The following is a 20,775-nucleotide window of genomic DNA, read 5'->3' as shown; positions in this document are numbered from 1 at the left end:
CACACTGTGAAGAAAAAAGAGGGGGAAACAAGACTGGGGTTCACTTGTGCGGAGGAAACTGAAATGATTCAGGTTTCTCCTGCAGCATTTTTAAGCTATTTTTAAAAATTAAAGCAGAAGAAGAGAATTAAGAGTATTGCATTTGGATGTAAAATCTCATATTAAAAAATGCATCTTTTCACATTTTGAAGTCATAAAGTGAAATACCTATTGTTGTGGTGCTTCAGATTCCATTATAATGTTTTCTTGACGACAACGCTAACACTTACAAGAAACGGTAAAGGCCATTAAGTCAGTTAATTGAGTAGTCAATGGACAGAAAATATTTAATAATACTGACAGTTGATTCATCGTTTCAGTCATTTATTATGCAAACGTGCCAAACAGTTGTTGATTTCAGCTTCTCAAATGTCAGGATGTTTTGCTTTCCTCTGGTTTGTAATCACTTGTCTTTGGGTTTTGGACTGATGGTCAAACAATACAAGCAGTTTAAAGATGCCAACTTGTACACTGGACCATAAATTTTCATGTCTGGCATCAGCAAAATGCAAAAACCAGCAGGACAGAAACAAAACTACAACTGACATGAATGCAACAATATCTGAGGAACCAATACCTATATTCATATGTTGTTTTGACGCGTTTGCCTCTGTCCCCGCTGCACCAGGTATTTTGGAGATCAAGTCAGTGGATGTGGGAGTGGTGGCCATCAGGGGCCTCAGCAGTAACTACTACCTGGCAATCAGCAAGAAGGGAGAGCTATACGGAGCGGTGAGTAGCTGCTTCACAATGATCTGCCCCTTTTTAATGTGGGATAACCATTACTTTTTCTATTTTCGGTGTGAAGTCCCACTCGTGTGCAGTCTCATGGTGTGGTGTAAAATCTTAACGAATCAAAGTCTTGCAAAAACGACACTTCTCTCTCTTAACTGGTGACACTGCAGCTTTGAATTTCCTTGAATGCTTTTCAAAACAATGGACAAGGCTGCAAGACTCCCTACTCCAGAAACAGGAACCCCAGTCGGTCAATGTGAACTCTGCTCTCTGCTACCTGCCTCTACTCCCAGCTCCATTCAGAAACAGGAAACACAATCCTTCAGCTTCTCTATTCTACTTCAGTCCCTCTGGGGAGAGCAGCCCTTGTTTCATCCATTTTCTCTCTCTCCCTCCTTTTCTTCATCTCATTCTCTCCCTCCTTTTTTCCTCTCTTTTTCTTACTTTCAAAGACCCAACTTTCAGCATGTCTCTCTGGAGCCACACCACAGATGAAATGACACACGGTAGAACAGACAGAGAGGCATTCTGTTGCATGGCCTGAAACGGAATTCCCATGACGTCTTCTGCTCGGTGCAACACAAGCCATAGTAGCACGGTGGTGAGGGGCTAGCATTCGATTACACTTGATGGATTTTACACAGTGACTTCTTTATCCAGTGGTAATCAAATGAAATCATTGTTTCATTACATGTAAATGACAAACAGGATTATGATTGCCTTTAGATTTTCACACAATGGCATTTGTATAGAATTCCAACGAGGAAGAATGGATGACATATCCACTGTGTGGTCCGAGCAAACTCAATCATGTTCGACAGTTATTTCTTTATTAAATGTAGATTTACTTTTTAAGATCTGGCCAGAAAGTCACTTAGTCATGGTACTGACATTATTTTTCATAATACCATGTTACGACAATTTGATGTCACTTATAATTCCTTTTTTTTTTTTTTTTTTTTAGATCTGCTTTTCTAATCATTTTGATTGAAATGCAGCCAGCACACACACATGGCTGAGCCCCAGTGTTGGTTAGAAAGCTGCATAGTGTCTGTAAAATATTCTCATTTTGCTTTGGGAACATTCAGTTTTACTTCTGGAACCAATTTGAACAGCTGTGGCCAGATACAGAGAGAGAGACTGAGTTATATTGTGCATACGTGTGCGTGTGTGCGTGTGTGCGCATGCATTTGGGGCAAGTACATTTTTGCTCGTGAATATCAACCGCATCCAGTTAACTGGCTGTTTAAGCGACGTTAGCCTTAAGCACAAGGGCAGCTTCCAGTAAACTGACAAATGTTACTCTCTCAGATCATTTTCTCTTTATTTACCAGTGGGTGGTCACTGTGTAATGTAAGCCACAAAAATGGTGTCTCTTTGCTGGCACACAGCCCAAACCTTTAAGACATCACATCTCATGCTAACCTCTCTGCCCCCTGTCCCCTCAAACACCTCCTTCTACCCCCCAACAGTCCACTCACACACAAAGAACATCTACAACTGTTTGAATTTCCAGGCCAGTTTTTACAACTGGCCTTGATTACACTGGAGACTGTGCATTGAATTCTTAAGCAACGGTTGACCAATGATCTATGTTGTCACAAGACACAAATATCAACATATTGTTGCTGTGCTCAGACAAAGCCCATAACAGAACAACATCAGTAAGCATGAAAACAACTGCTAAAAGTAACAACTACAACAGTCAAAGCCTGAGATTTGATTAGAAGTGGATGAGGAGACAATGAACCAAAGACAAGACCAGATTAAATTAGAAGTCTGTTCCCAATTCAATGGGAGTGAAATTCCCCTAAAGGCCAAGGTGATGCCATTATCACACTGCGCGTTTTGTTCAACCAACAGTCCTAAAGTCAAAGATATTCAATTTATTATCATACAAGATCAAGAATAGCAGCAGATCCCTGGAATTCAGTGGCTGGAATTAGAGAATGTTGCATGAAAAGTGATGATTAATCAACTAATAGTTTCAGGTCTAAAAAGCATTAATGCTTATGAATATCACACATCATGTATCTCATTTACACAACTGGCAGTTTGAAATCACTGTCCATATAGAGGCAGTACCACTGAAACACTGAATGTAATAACTCCTCAAATTCATTTTTGAATGGCTGACATTTACACTCCTCATCTCTCCCCCGCAGAGGGACTTTGGTCCGGACTGTCGTCTGATCGAACGCATTGAAGAGAACAAGTACAACACCTACGCTTCAGCGGAGTGGCGCAACAAGAAGAAGCACATGTTTGTGGGACTGAACGCCAACGGCAAGCCAATGAGGGGGAAGAAGACACGGAGGAAAAACACAGCCACTCACTTCCTGCCCATTGTGGTACAACCACGGTGATTGAACATATCAGCCATGAGAGAGCTTTGCAGACTGCAGGCTAGGGGACTTCTTTGGAGTTACAGCGATGGCTAAATTGGACAGATCTGAATCAGATCTGAATGATGCACTGAGGAGGAAAAGAATGGGAACCTACGGACATTTTATCTCTGTTGGATAAAGACATTTCTATTTTTAAAGAAAGAAATAAGATATATTGCTATACAATGTATATATTATTTTCAGTTTTAAGTTATCAAGTACATTGGCACAGCAGAAAATATGAAAAGAAATGACTTCTGTGCCAAAATCTGATTCGTAACTCACACTTGTGTACATGTGGGGTGCTAGACTGGGAAGAAACAACATGACAACATATGTAAGAGAGGAAGAGAAAGAGACCAGGAGAAGTATTGATGGAGGGCTGACTGATAAGACAAGGAGAAGGTGAGAAAAGTAGAAAATGAAAAGGAGGAAAAAAGAAAAAAGGAGTCAAGAAGCACCAAGACAACAGCAAGTCTAACACTATCATGTTTTTTTTCTTTGAATTTATTTATTTTGTGTAATATTTAACAAAAACAAACAAAAACACAAAAAGGACAAAATCTTGTCTTTTTTTTACCATTTACGCTTCTCTTTTTGAATACTAATCATTTAAACCCGAATAAATATAAAAAATATATTTGTCTTTTAGTTGTTTGACTGACTCTGAATCATTTTACATATTTTTATGGTTCATGGTTGCTCATATTGTAAACACACAGCAAAGAGATAGAAATAAATACATCCAAAAACAAAACACTCAGGAAATTCTTCAATCAGTTGACTCAGGTAATTGATTCACTATATTCTCTTAATATCACCATGCACAGTGCTGGGAATGAAAAGACAGAAGATTGTAGTACAGGCTAAATAGAGTCCATCTGCTGATGAGGACCATGAGATGAGGTATCATGATGCTTCTGAATTAGCAAATCATTTGAATATTTGAGCATGAAAGGTCATTCTCAATTTTACATTGATAAAATAATCTTAACTCATGGTCCACTTACTAGCTTTTTCTGTAGCTTTCAACCATATCTCATAGTCTTCATCAGGAGACAGACTTTGTTGAATTTACCTGGATGAAGCGAACTCCATTCAGTGATGAATATTGTGTGGTTGAAGCTTCAGAGTAGAGCCCTGCGTGGGACTGTTTTCTTAATCCCGCTCCTGCCCGCTCCCGCTGAATTTCTGACCATTACCACCCGCACCTGCAACATGTATGTGACACTCCCGCCCGCACCTGAGAATGTATGCCCGCACAATAATAGAAATGAATTGATTTTGTGTCTTCTCCTGTCCCGCAGGAGAAAACACGTCATTTTATAGGCTATTAATAGATACACATGGGGATGTTTGATTCGTTTTCCTGGGCTGTGTGTCTTTGACGCACTGGTCAGGAATAGCGCTTCTATTCCGTTGTTTTCACTTAGTTTTTAATGAAGTAAAGGCTGTTTCATAGTCTATTCTCGTCCTCTGTATTTTATTTATTTTTCTACCCTGATCACGCAGTGATTGAGGTTAAGGTCTGTTTTCTAAGAGAGACCTAAATAAGAAACAATAATGAGAACCAGCGGAGAGACAACGGTACACAATAAATTTAAACATGACTTTGTTTTATCAAAACTTAGTTTGCACGGTCACATGGCACATATACTGCTTTGCAAAAAATGCAAACATGAAGAACAGCAGTTATAAAATATTAGCCATCACTATGTGACATTCTGTTTTCGAAAAAATAAGAATGAAAACATTCAAAGTAGGCAGCCATCAATAACACATCATCGCGCCTAATTAGCAAAATAAAGAGACTGTGACTATCTCAAATAAATAGCATAAAATAAACAAACTTAACAAATGAAACGAATTAATTAACAAATTAATCACTTGGCCATAATGTTGCTGTGGAGGAAGAGAATGTTGCTGACCGACTGCGGTCCCAATCCTGTGCGTCTCTCTTCCAAGATGCGCCCACAGACACTAAAGGCCCGCTAGGAGGGCGCACTGGATGCAGAAGAGAAGTTGTTTATCCTTGAAAGGCAGCTTACTTTGACCGGGGAGAACAGAGCATGTGTGTTGCCTCAACCCAGAGGTGCCGGATTTGTGTCCATTGTAGACTAGTATTTTTGCACAAAGTCCAGTTCATTTCCATCTTTGTCACAAACAATTGAGAAGCTTTTCCAAATGTCAGACTTGCCTTGCTTTTTTGTTTGTTGTAGAGACCTTGTGTAGAGACCAGGTTTGAGAGCTTTTTTTTCAATTTCAGTTGTTGACTCTATCATCCTGTCACTCCCGCAGTCTTTTTTTTCAGCCGCCCGTTCCCGCCCGCAGCAAAATTCAAACCGCCCCTCCCGCAAATTTGTGTTGGGTCCTGCGGGACTCGGCAGGACCCAATCCCAATGCAGCCCTCTACTTCAGAGCTAGTAACTGATCCACAAGTTAATGCTAATTTGTCAAACTGCTATTTCAAATGGTCAAGAACCTTTCACGCTCAAATATTAAAATACTTTTGCAAAATCAAAAAAAAAAATCACAAAAATCTTTCCTGAGAAATCTAAATCAAACTGTGAGTAAGTCAATTTTTTTTTTTTTAAATCCTAGACGTGAATCAGGAATCTGTAAGGGATTCGACTTTTGAAAGAAGCCTAGCAGACAACCTGGTCAATGAGTTCAGGGGTTTTTCGTTTCTTGCTGCAAAAACCTTTCAAGTATACATGGCAAACATGGCTTCCTGGAGGATAAATACCGTCTTTTATTCGATAACAACAAAGACAGAACAGCTTAGAAACAGCTGACACGCACACACACACACTGAGACACACACGAGTGGGCGGGTAACGAGGTGTGTGCCTCAGTGTGGTCCAGCAGCTGGGGAAAGCCTCCTCCTTGACCTTACTTGTCTGAAACCTGTTGCTGTGCCCCCAGAGACAGAAAGACACATGGTGCAGGGCATATGGTATAACGTAAATATCACTCCCTTGTTTATCACCTGATTCTAATTAACTATGATGTCATGTTTTCACTTTCCCTCTCTTTCATTTAAACTCCTCTCGTGTTGTTGCCGTCTGGGTCCTGTGCTGCATTCACGTTCATGTCTTTTCATTTGTTTTTCAAACTTATTGTCATGTCTTAAGTGAAGTTCAGATAGATTCCAGCAATTGGTGGGATCAGACCTAGTGCAAGGTTAACACACACATGCACACACACACACACACACACACACACACACACACACACACATACACGTTTCCTGTGCCCAGGGCTGAAGCAGTTGTAATTTGTTCATTGCATCCATCACTTTCAACTCTCTGCCATCTGTTTCTGTGTGTGTGTGTGTGTGTGTGTGTGTGTGTGTGTGTGTGTGTGTGTGAATTTCCGAGTATGATGGAATCCATCGGAGTCAGTACATCCTGCTGTGTTTATTACAAAAAGGTCCTAGATCCTCTTTTTGTGCGCAGGAATCCTCAGTGCCTAACACTCATGTCAAAATGTGAGTAAGTATGATGCATCAGAGGGAGATTCGAATTTCCTTTCATCCTCCCAGGGCATCTAGTCCTTTGTTTATATGATTACTTGGGTGTTCTGTAAACGACATATCAAGTACAATTACTTTGAAATGTGTTCAAGACACTGATCCCCCTCCTCCTCCCCCACCCCCTTCTCCCTCCCTCATAAAGTTCAAGGGCTGGCATTCCTAAGCCAAGATGTCTTTATTATGTGGTGGTACAACTTCAGAGATCTACATATGTAAAACGTCCCATTTAAGTCCTTATTAGAACATGGAAATCTAGACTCAAACTTAGATACTGGAGGAAAATTCGTCCACTTGTTCATTCAAGGAACTTGGAATCAAGTCTACATATATATCATGTGTAGACGTTTTGGAATAGCTTAATGTATTTTTATTGCAACTTTAACATGACTTAATGTGCTCTTGCCTTTACCCCTAATGCAAAACAAGGCCAGACTTTAAAAGCAGGGCATTTATCCAAGACAGATGTTCCATGCTGATTATCAACCCCAGTGACATCTGAGTTTGTCTGTTCAGCGGCACCAAGCCACGCATCATTTCTCCCATTTCTACAGTGCGCCTAACAAGTTTCTAAAAACTGTTTGCCAATGTCATTTTTTAGTGTTGTGCTTGGGTATGTTTGGTTAGTGTTTGGTTTGTTGAGGCATGTGGCGAGGCTCAGTATGCGGTTTCTGTTTTGACTACATCAGGATCTATCGGACCTGTGTCGGACCTCAAATGAAACGTACACCATCGGCTTCACACGTTCACAGCTCCTCTGTTTGCTCAGAGAGTCTTGTGGCCGTGCGACCTGACCGCAGCAGCAGCTGTGAATATTTTACTTCCCGGGGAGAGGGGGAGAGAGAGCCAGAGAGACAGAGAAGGGGATAGAGAGAGAGAGAGTTTGCAAGCTTTGAATCGGAGGAAAGACATGTGGGTTTGGAGGAGAGGTGAATAACTGAAAGAACCACAGTCCTGGGGGCATTTACGGCAGTCGGGGGGGCGGCGGGCGCGAGAAAGAAAGGGAGGAGGGGAAATGTTTGCTGAGAGGGCAGCAGTTTGGACGGGATGCCAAAGGGTGAAAGGAGGGGGTGAGTGGTTGAGAGGAAGAACGGGTGATGGGGGCGATTTAAGGAGCTGCCAGAAAATTTGGGGTTGGAGGATAGAGGGGTGGCTTGAAGGGGTATTTGCAGAGGTAAAGAGGGTGGGTGGGGGGTGGGGGGGAAAGGGGCTTGGGGGCAATCATTGGAAGCAGACCAAGGGAGTTCCTGGAACCCAGGAGGTGAAGCAGGAGTCCTCCTCCTCCTCCTCCTTGCATGTTCAGCTCCTTTTACTTGATTTCTTTTTTCACCATTTCATCTTCCATAGTTTAATTCATTGTCTTTTTTGTGCATAGCACCTTTACCCCTATGATGGAAGCTGAATTAATCAATATTTTGGATATTAACTATAAATCAATATGTGTACAGTAAAATCTGTTGGAGAATTACCACAGAACTCGCTTTAGGGTCTGAAGGTTATCCTAAAAACTCACCGCTCCAACAAGGCACATTCTAGACAGAAGCAAGCAGCCATTTCAAGCAAAAATGCTTAACTAATTAATTCGATGTATGCTAGTTGTCCAGCACCAGACAGACAAAATTACCGTCTAGCTTGTGAAGAAAAGTTAAACATCTTGCTGCTAAGATTTATCTCAGGAGTTGGTAGACATCACAACAGACCACAGACAACAGGAGTCATTTTAGCCAAAGTTAGCCAGAACATTGACCCAAATGGCACTAAGGTTGCAAAGGTGTAAGATTTTCATGGTATGATAGCTCTCAGAAAATATCATGACCCTTTAAATGGAAATGAAAGGGGTTTTTTTTGGTTGAACAGTAAAGTTTATTTTTTGTGATAGACTTCTGCTTATTACTTGTCACAGATGAGCAGAGAGGGACAGTATGACATGCAACAAAGATTGCCGGGTGGACTCAAATGTTGCGACGGTTCTGCAGCCGTGTGAAATGCGGGATAACCATTCAGCTACCAAGGCGCTCCAGAATAAAAAAGTTTTAGTAATTTCAACAGTTAACCAAGCACAATATTTACCTCAAGAAATCTGGCTTGATAAACCAGTCAATGGACAAAACAGAGGCTTAGATTGGAGGCTAAAATGCTTTGATATTGATGTGGATAGAGGGTGTCATATTCTGCACAGACTGTAAAGCCTGAGGCAAATTTGTGATGGGGTATCAGACTATATAAGCAAAATCTACTTGACTTAAAGTACCAGAGTTTATATTGTGATGCTACAGTAATACACAGTATATGGATATTAACGTTACCTGCTCTAGTGTACTTGAATAATGAAAGCCAGCCCACACCAGGCGACAGCTGAAAGGGGTGGTGTTCAACATGTTTGGTTACCAGTATTATCAGATAACCTAGCAAGCCACAAAGTCCTCAGCACACATGAACAGACCCATCTCATGATCACATAAGCACAAGAAAAAATTGGAAATGTTGCTCGGGGGAAATAGTTAAAAGATAAATGGTCAAACTTGAACCAAAAGAGAATGGAGTTAAAAAACGAAATGCAGTAGGGAGAGATGGACAGAGGAATAAAAAAACTAAAGTTTTATACATTTAGATTTGTACTGGCTTTTGTCACTTTCAGGGCTCTGTACCTTTCCCCTGGTTCTTAGACTTTACTATTTAGTCTTGGGTTTTTTTGTCATTACAAATGTCGGTGCTATGCAACATTTTAGTATGCTCTTGCTGAAAAGCATGTCAAAATATCTCAAATTAAGTTATTTGCAATTTCAGACACATAAGTTAAAAGCCCCCCCCCCCTCTGAGATTCTTTTTTTTTTCTTTTTAGTGGTTTGTCAGCAGACTTAATCACCATGACGTTTAAATATAGAAATAAGGTTCATTCCATCTCATTTGTAAATGTGCTTTCACTCACATTCTCACACAGACACACAGACACAGACACACACACACACACACACACACACACGCACACAGTCACATCAAGTAGTTCACCCCCCCGCCTGCCCCTTGACACAAACACACACACTGCTCTGTGTTTTCCGTCTCCCTCTCTGTTCTGGTTCAGGGGCGACCTGTACCTGGAGCATAGCCTCAGCTCCAGCTCCATCTTCACATCTCTAGAGGGCTTCAAGTTTCCTGCAACAGGTGACTCAAACATTTGCCTTGGCTTGCACTGAGGTGAAGCCTCTGTTTATCGATTCGGAAAGAGTCAGGAGAGTCAGGAGAGGGAGGGAAATACAGAAATAAAAAGAAAGGAAAAAAAAGGAAGAACTTAAAGCATGTCAGCAGGAGAGAAATAGACACGAGCGTACTAAAATGTGAGTCACTGAGGTAGGGTTCATTTAATCTTAAGGCATTTGCTACATGGAGATAAAAACAAGAATGTAAACATGTATTTTGTACTAATATTTTTGTCTAGGCTTTGATAAACCTATGAAACATTTTCCAGAGCCTGAACCAGACCAGGGCCAAAACCCCCAAAATTAGTCTCTTCTCCTCTCGCAGTTTTTTCTCATCTCATTCCTGCCTCACTTAATTCATTTCGTTTCTCCTTGCTCTCCTCAGCTCTGCTTTACCTCTCCTCTCCTTTACCGCCCCTCACCACCACCACCACTCTCCAGAGGAATATGCCTGCAGTCTAAATGAAAATATATTTGTTGTTTTTGTTGGCCTTCCCTCCTCTAACTCCACTGGTGTGATTTAGCCTTAGACCCAGGGTCGCTGGAAGCAGCTATAGCAGCAGAAAGCCTCTATTAGTCCTTGATCACTGGCTGCCTGACAGCAGAGTCAACATACCGGGCATTAGGGCCTGACACGGGATCAAATAAAGACCAATTTACTGGGTGTCTGTATATTGTGAAACCACATTAACCATTCGCTTTCCCGGTTTTGTTTTTTAATAATTCAATTAGCTGAAATGAATAAATGAATCAATGAATGAACAAAAGGGGCAATTATTTTTACTGCTGCATAACAAAAAAGAGGAAGAAACATGTTATTATAGTTTTGTAATTATTAGGGAGACAGGTAGCTCATTAGAAACTAAAAATTATATACATGAAATTTAATTTAAAGGTAACACGACTGCCAACCAGATTTTTTTCCATCGGAAAGCATTTGCTAATTTTAAAATAGGATCTGGTTGATTGACATGTGAACATACCGGGTAAAGGTTTTAATAAGCTCTAGAAGCTCTAGAAGCCAATATGATAGAGGGACACATTTACCATCTGCTATTGATTCCTATGAATTTTCATGAAGAAAAGTGCCAAAAGATTAAAATCAGATGATCATTCTCCCTCTGGGAACTTGTAATTGCACAGTCCTCCAAAATTGATGTAAAAAAAATGTTTGTAGGGTGGATTAAATGCATTTAGACATCACTGCTGTGAACCAAAATTACCACAATGTGAAAATGGCCAGCTCACACAAGGTCACTATATTTGCAATACAATCTCTATTCATCATGTACAATCATGCACCATATAAACCAAATACCATAGTATCAAACAAAATGTGCCTCCAGTGCATCTTCAACAAACTTTCTCTTCAAGGGTTAAACTTGTTCCACCAAGGACATGTCATGCATCAGAAGTGCTCATTACTTAGCAGGATATTTAAAAGAAATTGCTGAGCACATTTAAATGTTATTTCATGAAACATTAATTAATGGGCCAAGGTAAATAACGGATTACATTTTGGTGGTGATAATGCCACCACATGGTCATTTAAGAAGTACTAGGTTTTATTCAAATCCCTGAACTGCAATGGGGAAAGATGCTTTGACACAAGTGCTTGTCAGATGGTTGAACACCATCTGAAAACACTACAGCACATAAGACTGGTTGATCCAGCCCATGAGGCAATTCATAAATATAAAAAAGCAATTACTTTTTTTCAGCAATAAAAGAAAATAACAATATAGTAGACTAACATGTTCTTCTGAGTGGTCCCTGAACGCAACAGGCACATAGTGTTGATATCATGTCAATGTATCATGGTAACTGTTAACAAAAGTAAATGGGGAGTATTGCGTGAGGGTGAAAACTCCTTCAAGTATTTGGCATAAGATTTCAGGACATGAAAAGTGAAAAAAAGGAATTGAACATATTTGATTCACCATTTAATGTGAAAACAGCTGATATGCCTGACAACCTACAACATAAAATCATTATGCTGCAAAGCAACAACCTACTCCTGAGAGCAGCTCTTTTCAAATCTGACTCTTGCAAAGGCTCAGCTCTGCTCAAGACTGACTGACCCAAACCTGGATTATCACCTGCGAGCAGCATCACCATAATCACTAGCATCTGACATGAGACGCCTCGCCAAAGAGAAGCAGTTCCAGCCAACGATTCCTGTCACTTTTCATGTGTGCAACACTATGAATGTCTTACAAGAGAGGTCGTCTGAAGATGTTCACCTTTCATATTTGAATGATTATCCCATCTAGTTCCTCTCCATGACGCAAGCTTTTCACCGTGCCTTCGAGTGTATCTGTTCAGAACAGATATAAACACGTCATACAAACTAATTATTTGTGAGTATACCCTGAAGTAGAATTAACTGAGAGTCCTTGGTCCAGCACATACTGCATCTATCCAAGTGGGCTACGTCCAGTTCTGTCAAAAAAAAAAAAAAAAAACACAAAAAACAAAAAACAAAACACTCCCACCCAATCTTCATCAATATCTGGATCGAAAAATAATTGTACCGAATTTTGACTGTAGGAGGTGATGCATCAACAACACCAGGAATTTAAAATTTGTTACCACAAATTGAATTCACTTTTGGGTAATTAGTCCTTGTACAAACTGCCATATTTCCAGAATGTATGTATATTTCACTGTGTGGTCAGATGCAGAGCCAAATCAGATCAGATCTGAACTTGTAAAACTTGTAAACATTTTATGACACTAGGACTGTGCAGCCTTGGTGGAAGAATGTGTTCTGTAAGTGCTTTCTGATTCTTAGCTTGTTTGTTTTCTTAAGTGTTTTCTTATAACACACGCAGTTGTGAGAATTATAGTTACCCGTGCACTCTCTCTGGTCAGCACGTTGGTAATATGAGGGGTTATGGCTGAGGTTAGTGTGTTATATGTGCAGTGAGAGTGTGTGTAAAGTAAGAACAGACTGACTGCGCTCAACATGAGGTAAGGTGGCAAAAGCAGTCAGTGGGTTTTTTGTGGTAGTGTGGGGAGATTGCTGTGGCATAGGCCTACAGCAGGGTTGTGGCAGGGGTGAGCTATTTTCGGGGGTTCCGTGTGTGTGTGTGTGTGTGTGTGTGTGTATATAGGTGGTTTACTCTACAAGTATATCAAGTTGGCCTTCCACAATTTTTAACATTAAAACTCAAATATGTATGTGAAATGCGCATGGAAAGTGAGAAAAATGTTCAATTTTAAACATGCTGCACCTTCAAAATTTTCAAAAAACTTCAAAATTTCCATACACAGGTTTACACATTCAGACTTTTTATTCCTTTATGAGCCTCCAAGCCTCCAAGTCTTGTTGAACCCTATTGCAGTTAATTTTGTGTGTCTGACCAAATAGTAAAGGTAATATATTAGGTTCCCCATCACATATTTTGCTGGTAATTACATCATGTACTTGGGAATCTCTTCTACTCACTAATGTCTGTGTGAGTGGGAGTTATTAAAGCCGACTTCTTTTTTCAGTTTGTTCTCGTTTACTCCCCCTTGAGCAAAACTCCCACTGGCTGTTGCTACAATTGAGCTCATTCTTGGAGATTCTTGGACTACTTCATGTCACACAAGCCAAGAAAATCAACAGAGAGAGAGAGAGAGAGAGAGAGAGAGAGAGAGAGAGAGACTTAAGCACTGAGTCGTGAAACCTGTCACACATGATCATTTGCACAGACTGTTGGGCCCAAGTGTCCCTCAATCCCAGACTTCACTGGATGGTTGGAATGTCTCAGTCTGGTTTGGAATCAGCGTGAAAGCAGTCTGGAATGGCACAGTGTTAGATTGTGTGGTATTAAGTAATATGCAGATTTGTACTGAGAGGCATCATCTGTGAGGGTGCACCACATCAGGGTTTAGATGGCAGATTAGGGCCTGAACCCTGGACCCTGTAGAGACATCAGGATGTATTGATGCATCACTGTGGAGGGCAATGCTGCATCACACCGTATAGTAATAACGAGGGGAGTCTAATACATCAGTGTCAACACAGTTTCACAACAAAACCAGATTTAAAGTCAATGCAATGGGCTGATGGAAGTCCAATAGATACCTGCAGTATAGCTCCGTAGCTAATAGCTAATAGTTGTAGCATCATGACAACACTAGACAGATGTTCAGGCAGCATCATGTTGCATTTATTAACAGTTAACTGTGTTTGTTTTCTTTCATGTACTTTGTGAAACAAGAGACAGTGGAAAGGTCTGCCTTCTTACATATCTGAATGAGACCATTTTGTGGGGTCGTAGGATCTATGTTGTTTCATTCATAGTGATAGGGAGCAGAGGTTGAGGTGAAATTGCTAAGCTGGATGTGTTTTACTGAGAAGAAGATAATTGAGCCTTTTTAAAACTTGCTTCATGTTGTGTTCACTCTCAATCATCTCTCCCAGCATCAGAAATTTGTAGAAAACACAACGAGCCTGCTGACCCACTACAGTTTTGTGTCCCTACATGGTATCTCTAAAGCCCCCATAGTCCTGAAACGTAGTTACATTTTTTGAGGAGGTGCACATCAGCTACAGGATACCTGCAGTAGGTAACAGTATAACCCCTTTATGCGAAAGTATAACTGAAACTCCAATGGTGACAGCAAGACAGAAGGACAATTCCAACAAGGAGACTTTAAGGAAGGTTAATGCGAACTACACAAGTTTCTTCTTTGTAAGTTCAGAGTTGACAACAGATTTTGCATGTTTCAGCCTTGATTCAACATGAATACATACTGCATTGCAGATAAAACCCCACTTCAGCTTATAGATACAGATACAGCTTATTCATGATCCCCCCTTTACAAATGCTAATTTACACCTGGTGGTAAAACGCGAGAACAGAGTGTTAGGAAAAAAAGCTATTTTAACCATAGGAAAAGTGATGCTTTTATTTCTAAGACTACAAAACAAAAGAACTTCATACAGTGGACATTGTTTCAATGTTACAGAGTGTAAACTATTTGTGAAATATGCAATTTTTCTAGATATTTTCATTTAGTAGGTACTCTTTTTGGCTGTCTTTGTAATAAACAGTAAGCAACTGACTTGGATTTGGGACTATTTAAGACAACGACCAGAGTTAAATTCACAGGCAGCTTGACAAGTGACATTTTTCAAAACTGCATCTGCTGATGTCCCTAATTCTTTGAACGTTTTCTTCATATGAGGCCTTTAACAAATGTGGATCTGACAGTCTCAATAAAACCTGCCTGGCAGCAGATCTGTGACGATGATTATATGATCTGTTTCAGCACGAACACACCACAGTAAACCAAACAGTCGGTGGTTAAGATAGTTGACTTACTATCCCACTAATCTTACTGGGTGAGACAGGACATTGCCCTGACAAAATAATCTAATTCGTTTCCCCATTTCTCTCCCCTCCTCTCTGCTTCAGAGTAAAACAATGCCTACTTAATTTCAACCAAGCATGCTCCAGCTGGGCCTCACAAAAAGGGTAATCATGGAGAAGATGAGTCCTGTGATGTTTGGTTGTGGTGTGTGTGAACATGCACACATGTGCACGCATGCAAGATGTGGTCCCAACAGCACAGAGCCCACAGGGAACATTGATGAGGTTTTTAGTGATGCACTTTGCCTTTCAGCACAGTAGAAGACTTCCCATTGATGTCATATTCTGCAAGTGCTCCATGCCAGTGTATCATCACTGGACTGCAGACATCATCTCTATCTGGTCTGCATTATAACACAGGTTCAAGATGCTAAGAAAAGCAAGGCCCTTTATTGGAGTCTGAAGCAGTAATTCACAAGAAAAGAATGTTTTGGGTATTTTGTGCTTTGTTTACACTGAACTGATAGCCAAACTGCAGTCTACTAATCAAAAGCTGCCAAATAAATGTACTTGATGAATTATAAACAAACCAAAGCCATGCCCATGCAGGTCAGCCAAGGCCGTAAAGCCACACTTTGATTTTGTTTTAGTTTAGATTTCACTTGGAGTGAATCAAAACCTGATCTCCACCAATTCATTACGAAAGAAAACTGCACAATCCATTTATATTGTAGCAACACAAGAAGGAGAAAAATAAAGTGTGGCTAATTCAAGACAAGCTTTCATTTTCATTTCTTAGTTTAGTATTAGTTTTACTAACAAATGATAAGTAGAGGCGGTATGATGATGTCTCTATGGTAAGAGCACCCTGAGTGTACATATTACAGAAAAAAGCTCTCCGGGCAAATGTAAAACACATGTTGGCTCCATATGAAAGCAATAAACAGCTTCTGGCCCCATGTCCCCAATTCCAGCCATCATACAGGGCGAGCGCAGATAATAGGAAAGATGACTGCCCAAAACACATTTATTGCATTTAATTATTTAGTATGCTGCTTTCAGGGCCCAAGGTTAGATGAGACACAATCATTCGCCATTAATAACACATCTTGAAATCCAAATCAAAGTCATGTGTGAAAGCTTAGTGTAATCTTAGTAATGAGTTGATTTTTCTATTGGCTTGGCTTGGAAATACAATATTATAATTAAATTTTTTTGACAGTAGATATTTCCTTATTGTACCACACCATCAATTTATTTATATATATCCCTTTTAATGGCAGTCAGACATTGACTTGCACATGCATTCACTGTACACACAGGCGACTTCTCTATAGCTGCTGTCCTTGTTGCTACAGTAGCTATATTGTGTCCTTAGCAGACACTGACTGGCTAGTGCCTTGAGGGTGTCCCCACAGTCTGGCAACCTGATTCACACATAGACACACAAATCATCACTGCTACAGCTTTAACAAATAAAACTAAAGACAAACCGTTCCACAGTACATTCTTGCTCATATTTTTTCTAGACACTGTGGACAATAGCACCAGACATTAACTTCAAAACTAAAGCTTAAAACAGAGAAAACAAAAGGAAAAGCCCTTCCTGAAAAGATTTGGCTTTATTAGACTGTCAAAAATGATGGCCGGCTAATAGGAACCGCAGGTCGCTGGAGACTTTGTGGCTTTGAGTCTAATGCAGTCAGCCTCACAGACTTTTTTTTTTTTTTTCTTACTGTGGAGGGAACGGTGGTTATGGCAGAACAAGACTAGGATGGGCAACCACAATGTCACTCACAACACTGTGCCCAGACTCTCAGTGTGGGTACATGTGTGAGTGTGTGTGCAAAATGCATTTCTATGTGTTGTAAAAGCATTTTGGCTGCATGTGCATCTGTGAACATGGGCAGTGCATGTGGATCAGTGTGTTTTGTCTGTCATCCATCAAGCAGAGCTGCAGTGGGACAGACGAACTGCAGACGAACCAACTAGCCCACTGTTTGATCAGTATAGCAGGAGTCTGTGTGAGGACAGTGGTGGTTTTAGGCATTCTTCATCTGTCCCCTCAGGTTACCTACAGATCCAGATGTGAGATAGCTCTTAACCTACAGTGACTCTGGTGGGGTCTGGTGGGGACCTCCAGCAGTTCAAAATGTTTTCAGTTTGCAGCTGCTGAATTTGGCGGGAAGTGTTATTTTACTGGAATTAGTTAACCTCTGTTGGACTTGTGCCAAAGTTGAGTTTTTTAACTTTTGTGTGTGTGCGTGCATGTGTGTGTCCCATAAAGGATGTCAGACAATTTCATAAAGGGCTCCTAAACACTGTGCTGCTGCCGGCTGTTTGTTTAGAGAGAAAACAAGCTGAACGAGACAGAGGAAAGAGACTCTTCAATTTCCTTATCTCTGATTCTCCCTGGTAACTTTCCAATATCCTTGTAACCGTGTGTGTGTGTGTGTGTGTGTGTGTGTCTCCTCCTGCAGAGTCCAGTCTATGCGACCTGCATTCACAAGCAGCCTCTTCTGCTTTGCTTTCCATAGTAATAATCTCCATATGGCGGGCGTTATGATGTTAGGCTTTTTCTTGCGTGAAATGGATCGGATAGAAATGATGACGGCCCCAGCTTTTTCAAGAGCTTTCACGGTACTTTACGTCACACACACACACACACACACACACACAGTAACTGATATGCTTATATCCATACAACCATTGGCAAATGTACAGTAAGCTACAAGAAGATACTGACACACATATTTATTCATATGCACACACACACAAAGACACACATACACGCGGACACACACACAGACAGACACAATGCTTGCTACACATTTGGGGTCACTTCCATGTGTCTCTCATAAAGTAGACCCCTTACTGTGTCTTACTCCTGCTCCATCCAACCTTCCATGTGTATCAGCTAATGACTCCTGTATCACACCACACTGAACTGAGATGAAAGTAGGAGATTTAAAACTTTTAAACTAATATTTCAAAACAATCAGAATTTACATTTTCATTTTTTGAGAAAGCTCTAAGAAAACAATATCAAGATTAAAAAACAAAACAAACCTATGTCATGCATTTTGATACCTCACCACATCTTTATTTAATTTAATTTACTCCTTCATCCTACTTCCTTGTTTCCTGCTTCCTTACTTTTCAGTCAGCTCCTCCTCTCTATACTCCGCGCTCATCCTGTTCTAGCTGTCCTCACCCTGACATCTTACTCACTCTCTCTCCTTTCTCCTTCTCATTGCTTTACTAGCAGATCTCTCCCAGCCTGATGAACTCCATAGTAAGAGTCTATCCTACCTAAACTCAGGTCCCCCCACATGATGAAAAGAGACAGGGACCGAGAAAGAAGGAGAGAGGGAAGGAGGGATGGATGATACTTCTACTTCCATGTGTGTCACTTGCTGCACTGATGCTACACAAAATACTATCAAAAGCAAAACTATCCGAAACTCGGATACTTATTCTGGGTGTTATGCTACAACCGGGGGTCTGGTCACCTTGTAAAAGATAGGCTAGAGGTCTTAATGGCTCCAAAATTTGAAAGCTGTGCCCATGCAGAATCGAGAAATGTCAGCAAGAACAATGGCAAAATACATCCAGGTTTTCTGTTATCCCTGTCTTGCTGATTGAAACAGCATGGCTTATCCACGCGTTATTTGAAGTTAAAGGTCAACTTGCTGCTACACATCGACTGTGCTTTTAAATTTAAACTTTATTAACAATTCTTCGTTGCCACAGCTGCTAACTTTGCTTCTAACATTGATCATTTCCGAACAGTCTGTTAGCTCTCTCGTATAATGCATTCCCGAGCCCCTTAACCTAACCTTAACCATCACAACTAAATGCCTACCCCTAACCCTTACCCTAACCTAAACCTATTTCGCTTAACTCTTAAAAACAAACTTTAACTCTCAAACAGCCCCTTGAAGGTCTGTACAAAAGTGAGGACCAGCCAAATGTCCACACTTTCCTAAAATATTCTCACTTGCAAGGTCAAAAACTCAAGTTCCCAACATGGGATCCAACAGACCATACAAACGTGACTCCAAACCTCCAGTCCAGGTCTCTGGTCCTTGGGTTCGGGTGGACTCGTGAAGACTTCTGAGACAGCATAAGACAATGAAACAGTCCAATCTCTGCTGGATCCCATGAATAACCTCTGAATGTTACAGTCTGTTTTATATTATCCCCCCCTTGAACTGTACAGAATATTCTCCATCCAATTAGTTTGCATGTGTTTATCTCCCCCAGAGTTGAGGAGTGCTTTAACAAATCACTCCACAAAATGATTTATGGATCACTGCAATGATCCATAAATCCATGCGCAAGGACAGCCAGAGAAAAAGCGGCAGCATCCTGTTATTTACAGTGCGGGAGGTAGCCTCCGGGGGGTTTCCTCCTTTTGAATTGTTACATGTATGTGGCCACAAACCTTGAGGTGTCTTTGACCTATAATTAAACAAAGCTGGGTGAATGAATGGTCCAGAATCGCTGCCACACTGAAACTCCCCACAGGGTTGTGATGTGGTCTTACTCCTAATTCTTGTTTGAGCGCAAGTTGTTCAGGCAGAATGGAAGCTGAAAATGGAAGTAATTGATGAATCTCACAGTGAGTATTGCAGCTTTGTTTCTGTGATCCAGCATGATTGCTCTACGTCCTGCTGTGTGGACTGTTGCAGTATGGATTCAGTGTGGGAATTTTATCTCAATCTTATGCTCAAGATTGATAAAGTAGTGAATATTTGACAATGGATTTGATTAAGAGTTACTGGGAGATCAATTAATTTCCAGAAGCGGCTTGTACAAATTCGTCAAGTCAGATGTTGCTGCTCAAGGACATATTTCAACAAGCCACAGAAAAGGTGACTCAGAGGCTCATATACTGTATATATCTTAATATCTTATCTATCTTAATACCTACACCTTAATCTGTAGCTTCAGTTGACAGCACTGAGTGGAGCAGGTACAAACACCCTAGAGCTCAAGTGGATCAGTTTGAGGTATCGATTGGGTTGCAGGCAAATTCGTAGAGGTAGACAGATTAAGCACACCCAGAGATGTGGATATGTACAAAAAAAAAAAAAAATAGAATATGAAACATGGATACAACATACAAATTAACATTAACAGACAGACCACAAATACCACCTCTAATCCATAGATATTCAACATACAGCTGCATGTGGTGGTAGTATGTACTTATTAAAGGTTTTACAACACATCCATCCCCTGGGATACATGTCAGTGATGAGAGCAAGGAGCCTAATTGTATATCTTAAGTCTCCGAAACCTCTCTAATACAGCAAGTATTACACATGCAATTCAGCTGACTGGAACAGGTAAACAGAGATGTAGAGTTCATTGAGTGAAAGTGACAGCAGTAATATGCAAATGTAGAGAAACATCTGGCCGATGACATGTTAACTGGTGGGAGCCAAGAATGTTTCTTGTTGTGATGATGATTCACCTCATGCATCTGTTTGTATGTGTGTGTGTGTGTGTGTCCAAGTACACCTGCGTGTGTTTAAATTGTACACATGAAACCCTATATCTGATATCAAGCA

At 40.6% G+C, this 20,775-nt stretch overlaps 1 protein-coding gene across 1 annotated transcript in view; it reads left to right on the top strand.

Moving 5' to 3' along the window:
* Positions 1-3,703, top strand: part of LOC121623413 — a 48,644-nt gene extending 44,941 nt beyond the window's left edge. The window contains exons 3-4 of the mRNA XM_041960687.1: positions 668-771; positions 2,940-3,703. Of these exons, the coding sequence (XP_041816621.1) occupies positions 668-771; positions 2,940-3,140 (305 nt within the window). The 3' untranslated portion in view covers positions 3,141-3,703. The remainder of the gene's footprint in view (positions 1-667; positions 772-2,939) is intronic.
* The last annotated feature ends 17,072 nt before the right edge of the window (positions 3,704-20,775 follow it).

This window comes from Chelmon rostratus, chromosome 19, assembly GCF_017976325.1.
Source record: "Chelmon rostratus isolate fCheRos1 chromosome 19, fCheRos1.pri, whole genome shotgun sequence".
Classification (NCBI taxonomy): Eukaryota; Metazoa; Chordata; class Actinopteri; order Chaetodontiformes; family Chaetodontidae; genus Chelmon; species Chelmon rostratus.
Note: the sequence above shows the minus strand (reverse complement) of the source record. Positions and strands in the feature narration are given on the sequence as shown.